Here is a 12986-nt window from a genome sequence, read left to right on the forward strand (position 1 = left end):
CTAAACAATCTATGATGAAAAATATAAGAGTGCACACAGGTTTATGAGTCACGTGTAGCCTCTTAACCTTTAAAAAGTGCCTGTGTGCACTCTGATTTATTCTTCTGCAGACTGTTTGGATTCATTTTAGTGCAGGCTGTTTGGATAAAGAGGTTATATCAGGGGTGGCCAAACTGCAACTCGGGAGCCACATGTGGCTCTTTCACATACATTGTGTGGCTCCTGATGCCCTCACCGCTCCTGATGCCCTCAGCTTGGAGAAGGTATTTGTCTCTTTAAATCACTTCTCCAAGCCAAATCAGGTGGCAGCTTGGAGAAGGCATTTAAAGTTAAAGTTGCTTTCTTCCCACTTCTTCTTCCATCCCCCATCTATTTTCCTTCCTTCCTTCAACATCTGATCTTCATGTCTTGTGGCTCTCAAACGTCTGACGTTTATTCTACGTGGCTCTTACATTATACAAGTTTGGCCACCTCTGGGTTATGTTAAAGTGCTTACGTGCACTCTTGTGTTATTTCTTGCAGTCTGTTTAAAGGTTGAGGTTTTGGAATGTTAAAGTGTCTGCATGCGCACATATTTCTCGTCATAGATTGTTTAGAAGTAGAGGCCATAAGGTTTTTCCTATCACCCAATTTTTTTCTTGTAATAAATGTCTTGACAGTATAGTTTCACCCTGACGTTTCTTCTATTATAGTTTTGCTTAAATTCAGGGAGCCCTCTTTTTTTCCTACTTGTAATCCAAGAGGCCTGAACTTTGTGATCCACCCCTGCGCTTCCTCCAGTGAGAAAACCCACTTCTCCTCGAAAGCATTCTCTGCAGAGTCAAGACACAATCTACGGGCAGAACGCTTCACAGAGTAGCCACGTTGTTCAGATTCAAGTCCAAGAGCACTTTAGAGACCTAAAAATTTTTGAGGTTCGAGCTTTTGCAAGTCCAAGGGAAAGTCTGATGAAGGGGGATTTGACTCTTAAGTAGCTGACACCCACAAATTTTTGTTGGCCTCTAAGGCGCTATTAGACTCAAATGGATACACAGTGATAGTCCCCCGTTTGGATCCTGAGAGATTTGAACCAGAAAATGAGTTTGGGGGGGGGGGCACGTAAAGTTTCCTTTTGCAGAATCCAGGGAGTTGTAGCTCACACTGGATTCACATGTCCAGTAAACAAGCATCCGGGACATGGTGGCAGAGCGGCTGAAAGGAGACATGCATCTGCTTCGGCTGCATACATCTCAAAAAAGCTGCTGTCTTACACAAAAATCTCCTCTAGCCTGCGCCCGACGTTTATCATTTGTGGTCTTAAGCAAAGCCGATTTCAGGACAGCCACGAGGCAACCGTGGGAATCCACTACAGGTAAGCAGGGCCCCAGAAGTCAGGCTTACCGCGATGCACTGCCTCATGATACAGGACTGCTTCATTCGGCCTGGACCGCCAAACTTCTTCATGTCCTTGCAGAAGTGACACTCGCCGCATTCGGTGCGCAGGCAGGCCTCGCACTTGCGACATCGCGTCCTCCTCCGGCGAGCCCCCGCGGTCGTCCGGTTCGCTGCAAGCTTCACAGCAGAAGCAGGTCCCAGCTTCCCCTTCGGCCTGCCGACAGCTCGGTTCTGCAAAGGGACAGGCGACAACACACTGTGGTTAATTTTTTTTTTTGCATGGTCCAAACTACTGAGGAGGGAAGGGAGGGGCCCCTCTAGGTTAGGAAGACAGCTTGATTCAACCTCTCATGTCACGTGCTGCAGCAAATCCCTGAGGTCGGCAGAGAAATACGTGACTCATTGTAAGGAACATGGCCGGGCCTCACTGTTGAGAGGCATGACCCCGAACACCCCCAGTCGTCCCCTGATGGCTGCAAACTGGAGCTGGTTTGGTGTAGGGGTTAAGTGCACGAACACAGTGGGAGAACTGGCACTCCTCCACTTGGCGGCTGCTAGCATGGTCTTGGATTAGCCATAGCTCTCGCAGAGTTGTCCTTGGAAGGGCAGCTTCTGGGAGAGCTCTCTCAGCCTCAGGCACCCTCACAGGGTGTCTGTTGGGGGGGAGGAAGGTAAAAGAGATTCTGAGCCACTCTGAGATTCGGAGTGGAGAGCAGGATATAAATCCAATATCATCATCTTCAAATGATGAAGACGGGACATTGGGGCAGGGGTCAGATGTCTCCTAGGGAGACGTCCACTCTTACTAACATTCTCATTGGAAAAATGCTTGAAAACCTTCCAAAAACAAAACAAAGGAAAATCAAGCTTGCAGGAATCATCCCGACTGGCGAAAATTGGTGGCACCAGGAGCACCCCTTTGATGCGCTTGATCAAGTCCAACCAAATGGACAAGCCAACAGTAGCCCGTTATCCACAAGGCGGTGGAGGCAAATGACATCAAGTTGCAGCCAACTTACGATGACTGCATGGAGCTGGGGTGCCTAAACATATGAACATATGAAGCTGCCTTATACTGAATCAGACCCTCAGTCCATCAAAGTCAGTCTTGCCTACTCAGACTGGCAGCGGCTCTCCAGGGTCTCAAGCTGAGGTTTTTCACGCCTACTTGCCTGGACCCTTTTTAGTTGGAGATGCCGGGGATTGAACCTGGGACCTTCTGCTTACCAAGCAGATGCTCTACCACTGAGCCACAGCCCCATTCATGACTCTCCAGGGTCTCAAGCTGAGGTTTTTCACGTCTACTTGCCTGGACCCTTTTTAGTCGGAGATGCCGGGGATTGAACCTGGGACCTTCTGCTTACCAAGCAAATGCTGTACCACTGAGCCACCATCCTTCCCCTAACTGCAGCTCAGGAGCCACATGTGGCTCTTTCACACACATTGTGTGGCTCTTGAAGCCCCCACAGCCCCATTGGCCAGCTTAGAGAAGGCATTTCTCTCTTTAAGTCACTTCTCCAAGCCAAGCCAGCTGGCAGCTTGGGAAATGCATTTAAAATCAAAGTTGCTTTCTTCCCACTCCTCCTTCCTTCCACCCTCCCCATCTTCCTTTCTTCCGGCTCTCAAAGATCTGACTTTCATGCCTTATGACTCTCAAACATCTGATGTTTATTCTGTGCGGCTCTGTCATTAAGCAAGTTTGGCCACCCCCGCCATAGAGTTTTCAAGGCAAGAGAGGCGCAGAGGCGGCTTGCCATCGCCTTCTGTGCAGCAATACTGTGGCCTCCCATCCAAGTACTCAACAGCCCCGCCTCTGACCCTGCTTAACTTTTGAGATCTGAAGAGCTCAGACTAGCCTGCCCAGGATGCGTCAACGGGCACAATGATTATGAATGTTCATAACGAGCACTGATATCCTGATGACGTACGAGTATCATCAGACTTTTTTCTTCCAGTAAAGAGGATGCCGAGGAGCCCTGACCCCTCAGAGCTAGGACCCCAATTATAAAAAGACAGTTGGCTGTTGCCAGTCAGTGGTGACAAGAGTGGGAGAACATAAGAGAAGCCATGTTGGATCAGGCCAGTGGCCCCTCCAGTCCAATACTCTGTGTCACATAAGAACATAAGAGAAGCCATGTTGGATCAGGCCAGTGGCCCCTCCAGTCCAATACTCTGTGTCACATAAGAACATAAGAGAAGCCATGTTGGATCAGGCCAGTGGCCCCTCCAGTCCAACACTCTGTGTCACACAGGGGCCGAAAATTTATATATATATAAATTTATATATATACACACACACACATATACACACACTGTGGCTAATAGCCACTGATGGACCTCTGCTCCATATTTTTATCTAACCCCCTCTTGAAGCTGGCTATGCCTGTAGCCGTCACCACCTCCTGTGGCAGTGAATTCCACATGTTAATCACCCTTTGGGTGAAGAAGGACTTCCTTTTATCCATTCTAACCCGACTGCTCAGCAATTTCATCGAATGCCCACGAGTTCTTGTATTGTGAGAAAGGGAGAAAAGTACCTCTTTCTCTACTTTCTCCATCCCATGCATTATCTTGTAAACCTCTATCATGTCACCCCGCAGTCGACGTTTCTCCAAGCTAAAGAGCCCCAAGCGTTTTAACCTTTCTTCATGGGGAAAGTGTTCCAAACCTTTAATCATTCTAGTTGCCCTTTTCTGCACTTTTCCCACCATTCAGTTCCTTTTCCCAAAACAAAGCGCAGCTGTTCTAGCGCAAGCCACAATTGCTTTTTAAAAAAACATTTCCAGCTGTGTTTCCCCCGCCCCCCTTCCAAGGATCACAAGAGAGTTAACAAAAGCTAAAACTAAGTGTGTGCTGCAGAAGGTGAACTGTGAAAGTAAAAGGTATTACAAGTTTCATTTGGGGCTCAATTAATGGAGCTGATATTCCTGTTCCAGTGAAGAGCACACAACCCACAGCCAGGCGTTTTCAAACAACTGTCCGTCGTCCCCAGAAGCAAAGCGGCACGAGGAACGGAATCAGGTGCAGTTGCTTTAGGCAAAAATGTTCTCCTGTAACCATGGAAGGCCCTGAAGTGTACCAGTACCACAGGGTCCTTTTCACACGTTGCACAAAAGCAAGCCAAGGCACGGGTGTCGAACTCATTTGCTACGAGGGCCAGATCTGACATAAATGAGACCTTGTCAGGCCAGGCCGTGTGTGTACCTGTTTAAGATTAGGAGAGATATAAACTTTTTAAAGGACACAGACAAACGTGACTAAAGATTTTTGTTGTTGTTGGGATTACAAATGGAAAAATTTCCAAAAGAAGACAGAACTATAATTTGGTACTTGCTTTCAGCTGCTAGGACATTATATGCGCAGTTGTGGAAGCAAGAAAAAATACCAGAGAAATGGGATTGGATTGTAAAAGTTATGATGCGGAGTGAAATGGGCAAATTCACAAGAATTTTAAGAGACTATGATTGAGAAGTTTTTAAGATGGAGTGGGAAAAATTCAGAAGATATGTAGAAAAAGAGTGGAAAATAAAAGGACATTGGACAATTTTTGATAATGATTAAGTCTTAGAAAAAAGGAGAATATTAATTTTTGTTTTTATTAGTTAAGGGTACCTTTAAATATTAGTTTTTTAAGTAAATAACACCGGCGGGGGTCAAGTAACGGGGGGAGGGGTGGGTAGAAAGTAATATATGGGATAGATAAAAGAAGTTATTAATGATGCAAGAAATATAATTTGTTACCATATGTTACCAAATAAAATTGTTTTAACACTCAAAGATTTTTTTTTAATGTTTAAAGAGGTAAAAAGTAGTCCCCTGTGTAAGCACCAGTTGTGTTCAACTCTGGGGTAACGTCGCATCACGAAGTTTTCACGGCAGACTTTTTACAGGGTGGTTTGCCATGGCCTTCCCCAGTCATCTACACTTTTCCCCCAGCAAGCTGACTACTCGTTTTACCGACCTCGGAAGAATGGAAGGCTGAGTCAACCTCGAGCCGGCTATCTGAAAACCCAGCTTCCGCTGGGGATCGAACTCAGGTCGTGAGCAGAGCTTAGGACTGCAGTACGGCAGCTTTACCACTCTGCGCCAGGGGGCTCCTTAAAAAAAAACTTTAAAGATGCTTAAAATATCAGCACTTGTTGGTCATAAGAGTGCTCCCTTTGTATTTCTCCCATGGGATCCAGGGAACTGGGCAAAGGAAGCTCTGGCTCTTTCCTTTCCACAGGGGACCAGGAGGGGGAGGAGCCTCATCCAATGGAGAAAATTGAGCTTTTGCTCTGTAGCTCCTGAGTGATTGAGCAAACCTTGCAAAGCAAGCTGAGATGCAGAAGGAAGCAAGAGAGAGAGAAGAAAGCAGACAAGAGCCAGCTGCTCAGGGGCCTGATAGAAGCCCTCCGGGGGCCTGATTCGGCCCCAGGCCACATGTTTGACACCCCTGCAGTATGGTGTAGTGGACAAAGTGGCGGATTAGAGCCCTGGATGACCTGAGTTTGAATCCTCACCTCTACCATGGAAACTTGTCAGGTTTTCTTGGCTCCATTACAAACTCTCGGCCTGGCCTGCCATGCAGGGGTGTTGTGAGAAAATGGTGGCAGGAAGAACAACGTTCTTTAAAAAGCTGCATTTTGAGGCCCAACAGGAGAAAAGTGGGATATAAATAAAAGCATCATAAATGCAAATAACTGCAAGCCTGGGTTTGCCACTGCAGGCACACTTAAGAAGAAGAGAAAGATACTGGATTTATATCCTGCCCTCCACTCTGAATCTCAGAGCGGCTTACAATCTCCTTTACCTTCCCCCCTCCCCCCCACACACACCAGACACCCTGTGAGATAGGTGGGGCTGAGAGAACTCTCATAAAAGCTGCCCTTTCATGTTTTAACAATTTATTAATAACACATGGTTACAATAATTAATTGTCTCTTTTCTATGCTAACCCATATGATATTTCAACCCCGCCTCCCTCCAATATTTGACTTCCCCGAAGTTATAAATTTAAATTCAATTATAAAGGTACCGCTAACCAATCAAAGTTCAATATTTTTCTTCTCTCATTAATACTAAAAAAATTGTCCAATGTCTTTTTATATTCCATTCTTTCTCCATATATCCTTTAAATTTCTTCCACTCCTTTTTGAATATATCTAAATCATAGTCTCTTAAAGTTTTAGTTAATTTGTCCATCTCACTCCCCGATAAAACTTTCACAATCCAGTCCCATTTCTCTGGTATTTTTTCTTGTTTCCACAGCTGCGCATACAATGTCCTAGCAGCCGAGAGCAAGTACCAAATTAAAGTCCTATCTTCCTTTGGAAATTTTTCTAATTGTAATCCAAGCAAAAAAGTCTCTGCAGTTTTCTTAAAAGTCATAACCCAAAATTTTGGAGATTTCTTGTTGTATCATCTTCCAAAATTCTTTCGCTTTTTCACAAGTCCACCACATGTGAAAGAAAGAACCTTCGTGTTTTCTACATTTCCAACATCTATCCGACATCTTCTTACTCATCCTAGCCAGCTTTTATAAAAGCTGCCCTTTCATGAACAGCTCTGTGAGAGTTATGGCTGACCCAAGGCCATTCCTGCAGGTGCAAGTGGAGGAGTGGGGAATCAAACCTGGTTCTCCCAGATAAGAGTCTGCCCAGTTAACTGCTACACCAAAGATGGAGCTGCAACCAATTTTAGCACTGGTTTCTCCACAACCCACATTTTCACATGTGCATTGAAAGCATCTTAGGTGTACCCCTTGGGGGCAAATAACCTGTGCAACGTGTAAATCAGTCCGTATTTTGAGGTTACTATTTGCCAAGTTAATCAGATACTGAACCAGTTGCAGCACAAGCCGATAATTTAAAATATGTTTTAAAAATGTTATGTCCATGTACATAAACAGGTGAAGTCCCCACACGCCACCTTCAGATTTCTTAAGCAGGTCTGCAAATGACTTAAACAAGTCCCCCACAGAACTGTCTCTGGGTTGCTTTCTGACCCTTTTGCGTTTAGTAGTGCAATTTACACACTGTTTAAAGAACAACAGTTCAAAGCAGCTTCCAACATACCAAATAAAACAACCAAGGTGCCTGCATCCTGCCTCCAGAAAGCGTTTGAGGAAACAACTGGCAATTTAAAAAAGAAATCCTTTGCTATTAAAAAAAAATTACACAAAACTCTTGGTGTGGTGGGTTGAAGTTTTGTTGCAAAATCAGGGGAAGGCAACTAACTCCGTGGTATGGTCTTTCAAAAACCCGTATAATTCCACAACGTCTTTAAACAATCAACTCTGGAATGGAGAGAGGTCTTCTCCCCAGCAGTGTGGAACTGCCAAGAGCTATAAAATGTCCATTCTGCTTTTCTGTGTTGCTTTAAAAAATCCACAGGATGGCATCACGGACTCCTCCCCCTTTGTTTTAAGTGGGGACCCCAAGAGGCATACATCCTCCTCTTCCTCATCCCCCATTTATCCTACAACACCCCTGTGAGGTCAGCCAGGCTGAGCATGTGTGTGACTACTGGCTCCAAGTCATAAGAGAAGCCATGCTGGATCAAGCCAGTGGCCCATCCAGTCCAACACTCTACGTCACATAAGTACATAAGAGAAGCCATGTTGGATCAGGCCAGTGGCCCATCCAGTCCAACACTCTGTGTCACATAAGAACATAAGAGAAGCCATGTTGGATCAGGCCAATGGCCCAGCCAGTCCAACACTCTGTGTCTCATAAGAACATAAGAGAAGCCATGTTGGATCAGGCCAGTGGCCCCTCCAACACTCTGTGTCACATAAGTACATAAGAGAAGCCATGTTGGATCAGGCCAGTGGCCCATCCAGTCCAACACTCCATGTCACATAAGAACATAAGAGAAGCCATGTTGGATCAGGCCAGTGGCCCATCCAGTCCAACACTCCGTGTCACATAAGAACATAAGAGAAGCCATGTTGGATCAGGCCAATGGCCCATCCAGTCCAACACTCTGAGTCACATAAGAACATAAGAGAAGCCATGTTGGATCAGGCCAATGGCCCATCCAGTCCAACACTCTGAGTCACATAAGAGAAGCCATGTTGGATCAGGCCAATGGCCCATCCAGTCCAACACTCTGAGTCACATAAGAGAAGCCATGTTGGATCAGGCCAATGGCCCATCCAGTCCAACACTCTGAGTCACATAAGAACATCAGAGAAGCCATGTTGGATCAGGCCAGTGGCCCATCCAGTCCAACACTTTGTGTCACATAAGAGAAGCCATGTTGGATCAGGCCAGTGGCCCCTCCAGTCCCACACTCTGTGTCACATAAGAGCATAAGAGAAGCCATGTTGGATCAGGCCAACGGGCCATCCAATCCAACACTCTTTGTCACACAGTGGCTAAAACCCCCAGGTGCCATCAGGAGGTCCACCAGTGGGACAAGTCGCTCAGCAAGTGTGTATGGCGGAGTGGGGAATTCGAACCTGTGTCTCCCAGATCCTAGTCCCGCACTTTGTGCCCTGTGCCCGTTTGGCTCTCTTCAGCCCCTGGGATCCAAAGAGCCACCCTGCCGACGAAGGCTGGCCTCCCCGACGAAGCAACCGGGAACACCCTGAAGGCCAACTCATTCGCCGAGCTCTCGGGCGGCGCGGGCTGGCGGTGCCATTCTCCCGGTCCCCCGCACACCGACTCGGAAGCCAGTCCTGCCCCGGGCCCCGCGCACCATGAGCCTTCCAGCGCGGCGAGCAAGCCCCGCAGGATCGCAGCCCCGCCGGGCAACCCGCTCAGGGATCCCCGGACTCGGCGCGGCCAGCGGAGCAGAGCAGCCGGCGGCCCCTGGGCCGGATGAGTGGCGCAGCCGCCGCGAGCCCCTTCCCTCCGCAGCCCCGCTCTCCTCCCCCCGGGCTGCTCGGAGCCGCCCTGCGCGCACGCCTGCTGCAACCCGAAGCCGCCAACTGCAAGGGGCGCCGCGCGACAAAGCAGCCCGGGCGGCGGGGCGAGACTGCACGGCGTTGGGCGGCCGCCGCCTTTCTCCTCCCCCGGCTCAGCTGGCCTTTGCAGCCACACAAAAGAGACCCCCTCCCCGGCCCGGCAGGGAGACACCATCTTCGCCCAGAGCCAGCCAGCCAGCGCCTCCGACATGGTCTCTTCCCCCGCCCCCTCCGGCAGGCAAGCAGCGGGACTCTCGCTCGGCGGCTTCTTGCTTCTTGCACCAGCAGCGCGCGCCCCCCTTCCTCCTCCACCCCCAAGGGCCGGGCGCACCCCGCCCTCCCTCCCTCCCCCCTCGGGCGCGCCCGGGCCGACCTGCTCCTGCTCCGAGTCGTAGTCCTCCTCGTCCGGGCTCACCGACATGGCCATCGCTCACGGGGGGCCCAGGCGAGAGCAGCAGGCTGACATGGCTGGAGGAAGGGGCCGGGGAGCCGCTCCGCCTTCTCGCGCTTGGCACACAAGGAGGCGAGCCAGGCTCGTGCCTGTGCGGGAGCACACAACCAGGAAGGGGCTGGCCCCGGCTGAGCGCAGCCAATCGCCGAGCGGCGAGCCGGTGCGTGGCCCGCACAAGGGGAAAGAGGGGGCCGCCGAGCATTGGCTGCAAGGGAAGGGCCCCCGGGGGAGAAGAAAAGCCGCCGATGCCGCCGGCCGGGACAGGTTGGGCGGCGAACGATTCGCCTGCAGAGTCTGCTTTTTCGCCGCCTGCAGAGAACAGAGAGGAGAGCAGGGAAGGAGGGAGGAGAGAGCCTTGGGGGAGAACAGAGCCGGAGTCCAGCAGCAACTGGAAGACCGTTGAAATTTGTGGCACGAAGCTGCGCTTTTGCGAGTCCCCGCTCGCTTCTCCGGATGGTTCGGAGCCGAAGATGCCGGCGGTGACAAGGAAGCACGGGACCCCGCCACGAATCCTGCCTAGTCTTTCCGGTGCGCCTGGACTCCGGCTCTTTCCTAGCGCTGCGGGCGAACACGGTGCCCCCGTCTGGTTCCGTCTCTGGGGGATCGGAAGGCACTGACTCGGGGGCAGTTTCTTAGGGGAAAGGGTAGGGAGGAAGACTAGGGGAGAAAGATGCTCCAGGGAAGTTTCTGGCAGGGAAAGAATTCGAAGACTACAGATTCATACACACACACACACCCGCCCTTCTCTCTGAATCAGAGAGGCTGGCCATCTCCTTTACCTCCCTCCCCCGCCACAACAGACACCCTGTGAGTATGGGTGGGGCTGAGAGGGCTCTCACAGCAGCTGCCCTTTCAAGGACAACTCCTACCAGAGCTCTGGCTGACCCAAGGCCATTGCAGCAGCTGCAAGTGGAGGAGTGGGGAATCAAACCCGGTTCTCCCAGATAAGAGTCTGCACACTTAACCGCTACACCCAACTGGATTTCCTCCAGATACAGAGGTGCTGGGGACAAAAAGGTCCTGGGAGTGGCCAGAGGCATTCGCTTGGCAGCTGCTGGAAATGGTACGATTTGAATCCAAGATTCCAGCATAGGATTCCCAAAATGCGGGTTTGGGAATTTCCTGGCAATTTGGGGGTGGAGCTTGGAGAGGGAGCCCTGTGGGAGCGGATCTCTCCAAAGGAGCGGATCTTTGTCTCATGGAAATCAGCTGGAATTCTGGGAGATCTCCAGGGCCCACCTGGAGGATGGGATCCCAAAGCCAACAAGACATTCAAAGCATAAACCCTCACCAATTTTGCACTAGGCATTTCATCCTGGTTTAGCCCTGTCCCCAAACTGACATTCTACACTAGAATCAGATAATCAAAGAAACCAATTCTATGACTCTTATGATTTTAGTGCAGAATGTCAGCATGGGGACTGGGCTAAACCAGGATGAAAGGTCTAGGGCGAAACTGGTCCCTTTCTTCTTAGTCTGCCTTGGTGTTTGTGAGTGTATTAGATATTTTACCCTGTGTACTTTATTCAATGTGTTTTGGCCTTCTAACGAGGAGCTCTGAACAGTGTACATCGTTTCATTTTATCTTCACAACAGCCCTGCAAAGGCATGGTAGTTAGACCAAGAGGGAGAATGACCGGCCCAAAATAGTTCCATGGTAAGTGGGGCTCTGAAACTGGGTCTCCCTGGCCCTCCATCAACGCTCTAATCCCCAAGCTGGCTCACATTTCTAGCTCCTGTGTTTCTCCCCTATGAAACAAGAGTTCATGTTTAACACAGGTATCGTGGGCCAAGAGACGTGTGCAAATGCCATCTTAGAAAAGGCCTTTTTTTGCTCACAGCAGAAGTTTCATCCCACCTGTATTCTGCTATTCTAACACTCTGATGGCAGAATTAAATTTATTTGCTAGCTGAATACCTTGATAGGCAATCCGTCGGGGCTTCATTTGTACCATGGCTTCACCTGGGAAACTGCAGAGAGCAGTGCCCATAAGCACGTGCAGAGTACATCCCCCCCCCCCCCATCACACACTGGGGAACAGATGCGTGAGATAAACTGGTGTAGTGGCCAGAACAGCAGACTGGGAAGATGTGGATTCAACTGCGTACTTGGCCTTGCTCGCTCTCAGACTAACCTGCCTCACAGTGCTTTTGGGGGGAGAGTAAATGTGCACCAGTCTGAACTGGTTTGGTTTTAAAAGCAGCAATAATCTGGGAACAGAGAGAAGACCCTCCAGATCAGAGAGTGGAGATTATGGGTGACTCTCTTGCAGTGCCTTCTATAGATACCTAACAGGTGGTCTCAAAGCACTTGACATACAGAAAGGAGAAGCTGAAAAGGTGAATTCCTGCCCTGAACTCAAAAAACAGGTTTCCTACCTGTAACTGATGATCTTCGAGTGGTCATCTGTGCAGTCACACTGATGGGAGTAGGCGCCAGCGCCGATCTCGATCGGTAAACTTCAAAAGCTGCGGATTTCCGCGCCGACGTCCCAGTGCGCATGCCCGGAGCCCCCCTCCCCCGCGCATGCTCACTGGGACAGGAGCGGACATCCCGCCAGTTCCTTCTGACCGCCACGTTAGCCCCTCAGGAGGGACCGTCAGCAGCGGGGAAGGTCGGGCGGGTAGTGTGACTGCACAGATGACCACTCGAAGATCATCAGTTACAGGTAGGAAACCTGTTTATCTTCTTCGTGGTCTCTGTGCATCACACTGATGGGAGACTAGCAAGCTCAAGCCTACCTGGAGGCGGGTGCGACGGTCCATCACGAGGAGACGGACTGCAACACAGCGTGGCCCACGGCGGAAGCTCGTCTCTGCCCCAGGTCCAGCGCGTAGTGTGTCACGAAGGTGTGAGCTGATGCCCAAGTGGCAGCTTTACAGATGTCCTGCAGGGCCACTCCCTTCATGAACGCAGCCGAGGTTGCCATTGCTCGCGTGGAATGAGCCCGTAGAGGGCCGGGCAGCGGCCGCTTGTGGAGCATGTAGCACAGGCGAATCGCCCCCGTGATCCATTTGGACAGACGCTGCGAGGAGATCCGCAGGCCCGTGGAGGGTCCAGCGTACGACACAAACAGTCTGGGGTCTCTCCGCGACTGACTTGTGCGGTGGAGATAAAAGGATAGCGCCCGCTTAACATCCAGGGCGTGAAGGCGCCGTTCTGAGTCATTAGCCGGCACCGGAAAATAAACCGGCAGAAAAATTTCCGAATTCAGGTGGAACGGGGATACCACCTTTGGTAGGAACTTAATGTCAGGGCGGAGCATCACC

The 12986-nt window shown here is 50.2% G+C and overlaps 1 protein-coding gene across 5 annotated transcripts in view; it reads right to left on the reverse strand.

Moving 5' to 3' along the window:
- KDM2B (lysine demethylase 2B) overlaps nucleotides 1-12986 on the reverse strand; it is a 147783-nt gene that overhangs the window by 18767 nt on the left and 116030 nt on the right. For all 5 annotated transcript variants that reach the window (XM_060250138.1, XM_060250139.1, XM_060250136.1 and 2 more), the window contains one exon: nucleotides 1381-1605. In XM_060250138.1, coding sequence (XP_060106121.1) covers nucleotides 1381-1605 — 225 coding nt within the window. The remainder of the gene's footprint in view (nucleotides 1-1380; nucleotides 1606-12986) is intronic.

Source organism: Heteronotia binoei, chromosome 11 (genome assembly GCF_032191835.1).
Source record: "Heteronotia binoei isolate CCM8104 ecotype False Entrance Well chromosome 11, APGP_CSIRO_Hbin_v1, whole genome shotgun sequence".
Lineage (NCBI taxonomy): Eukaryota > Metazoa > Chordata > Lepidosauria > Squamata > Gekkonidae > Heteronotia > Heteronotia binoei.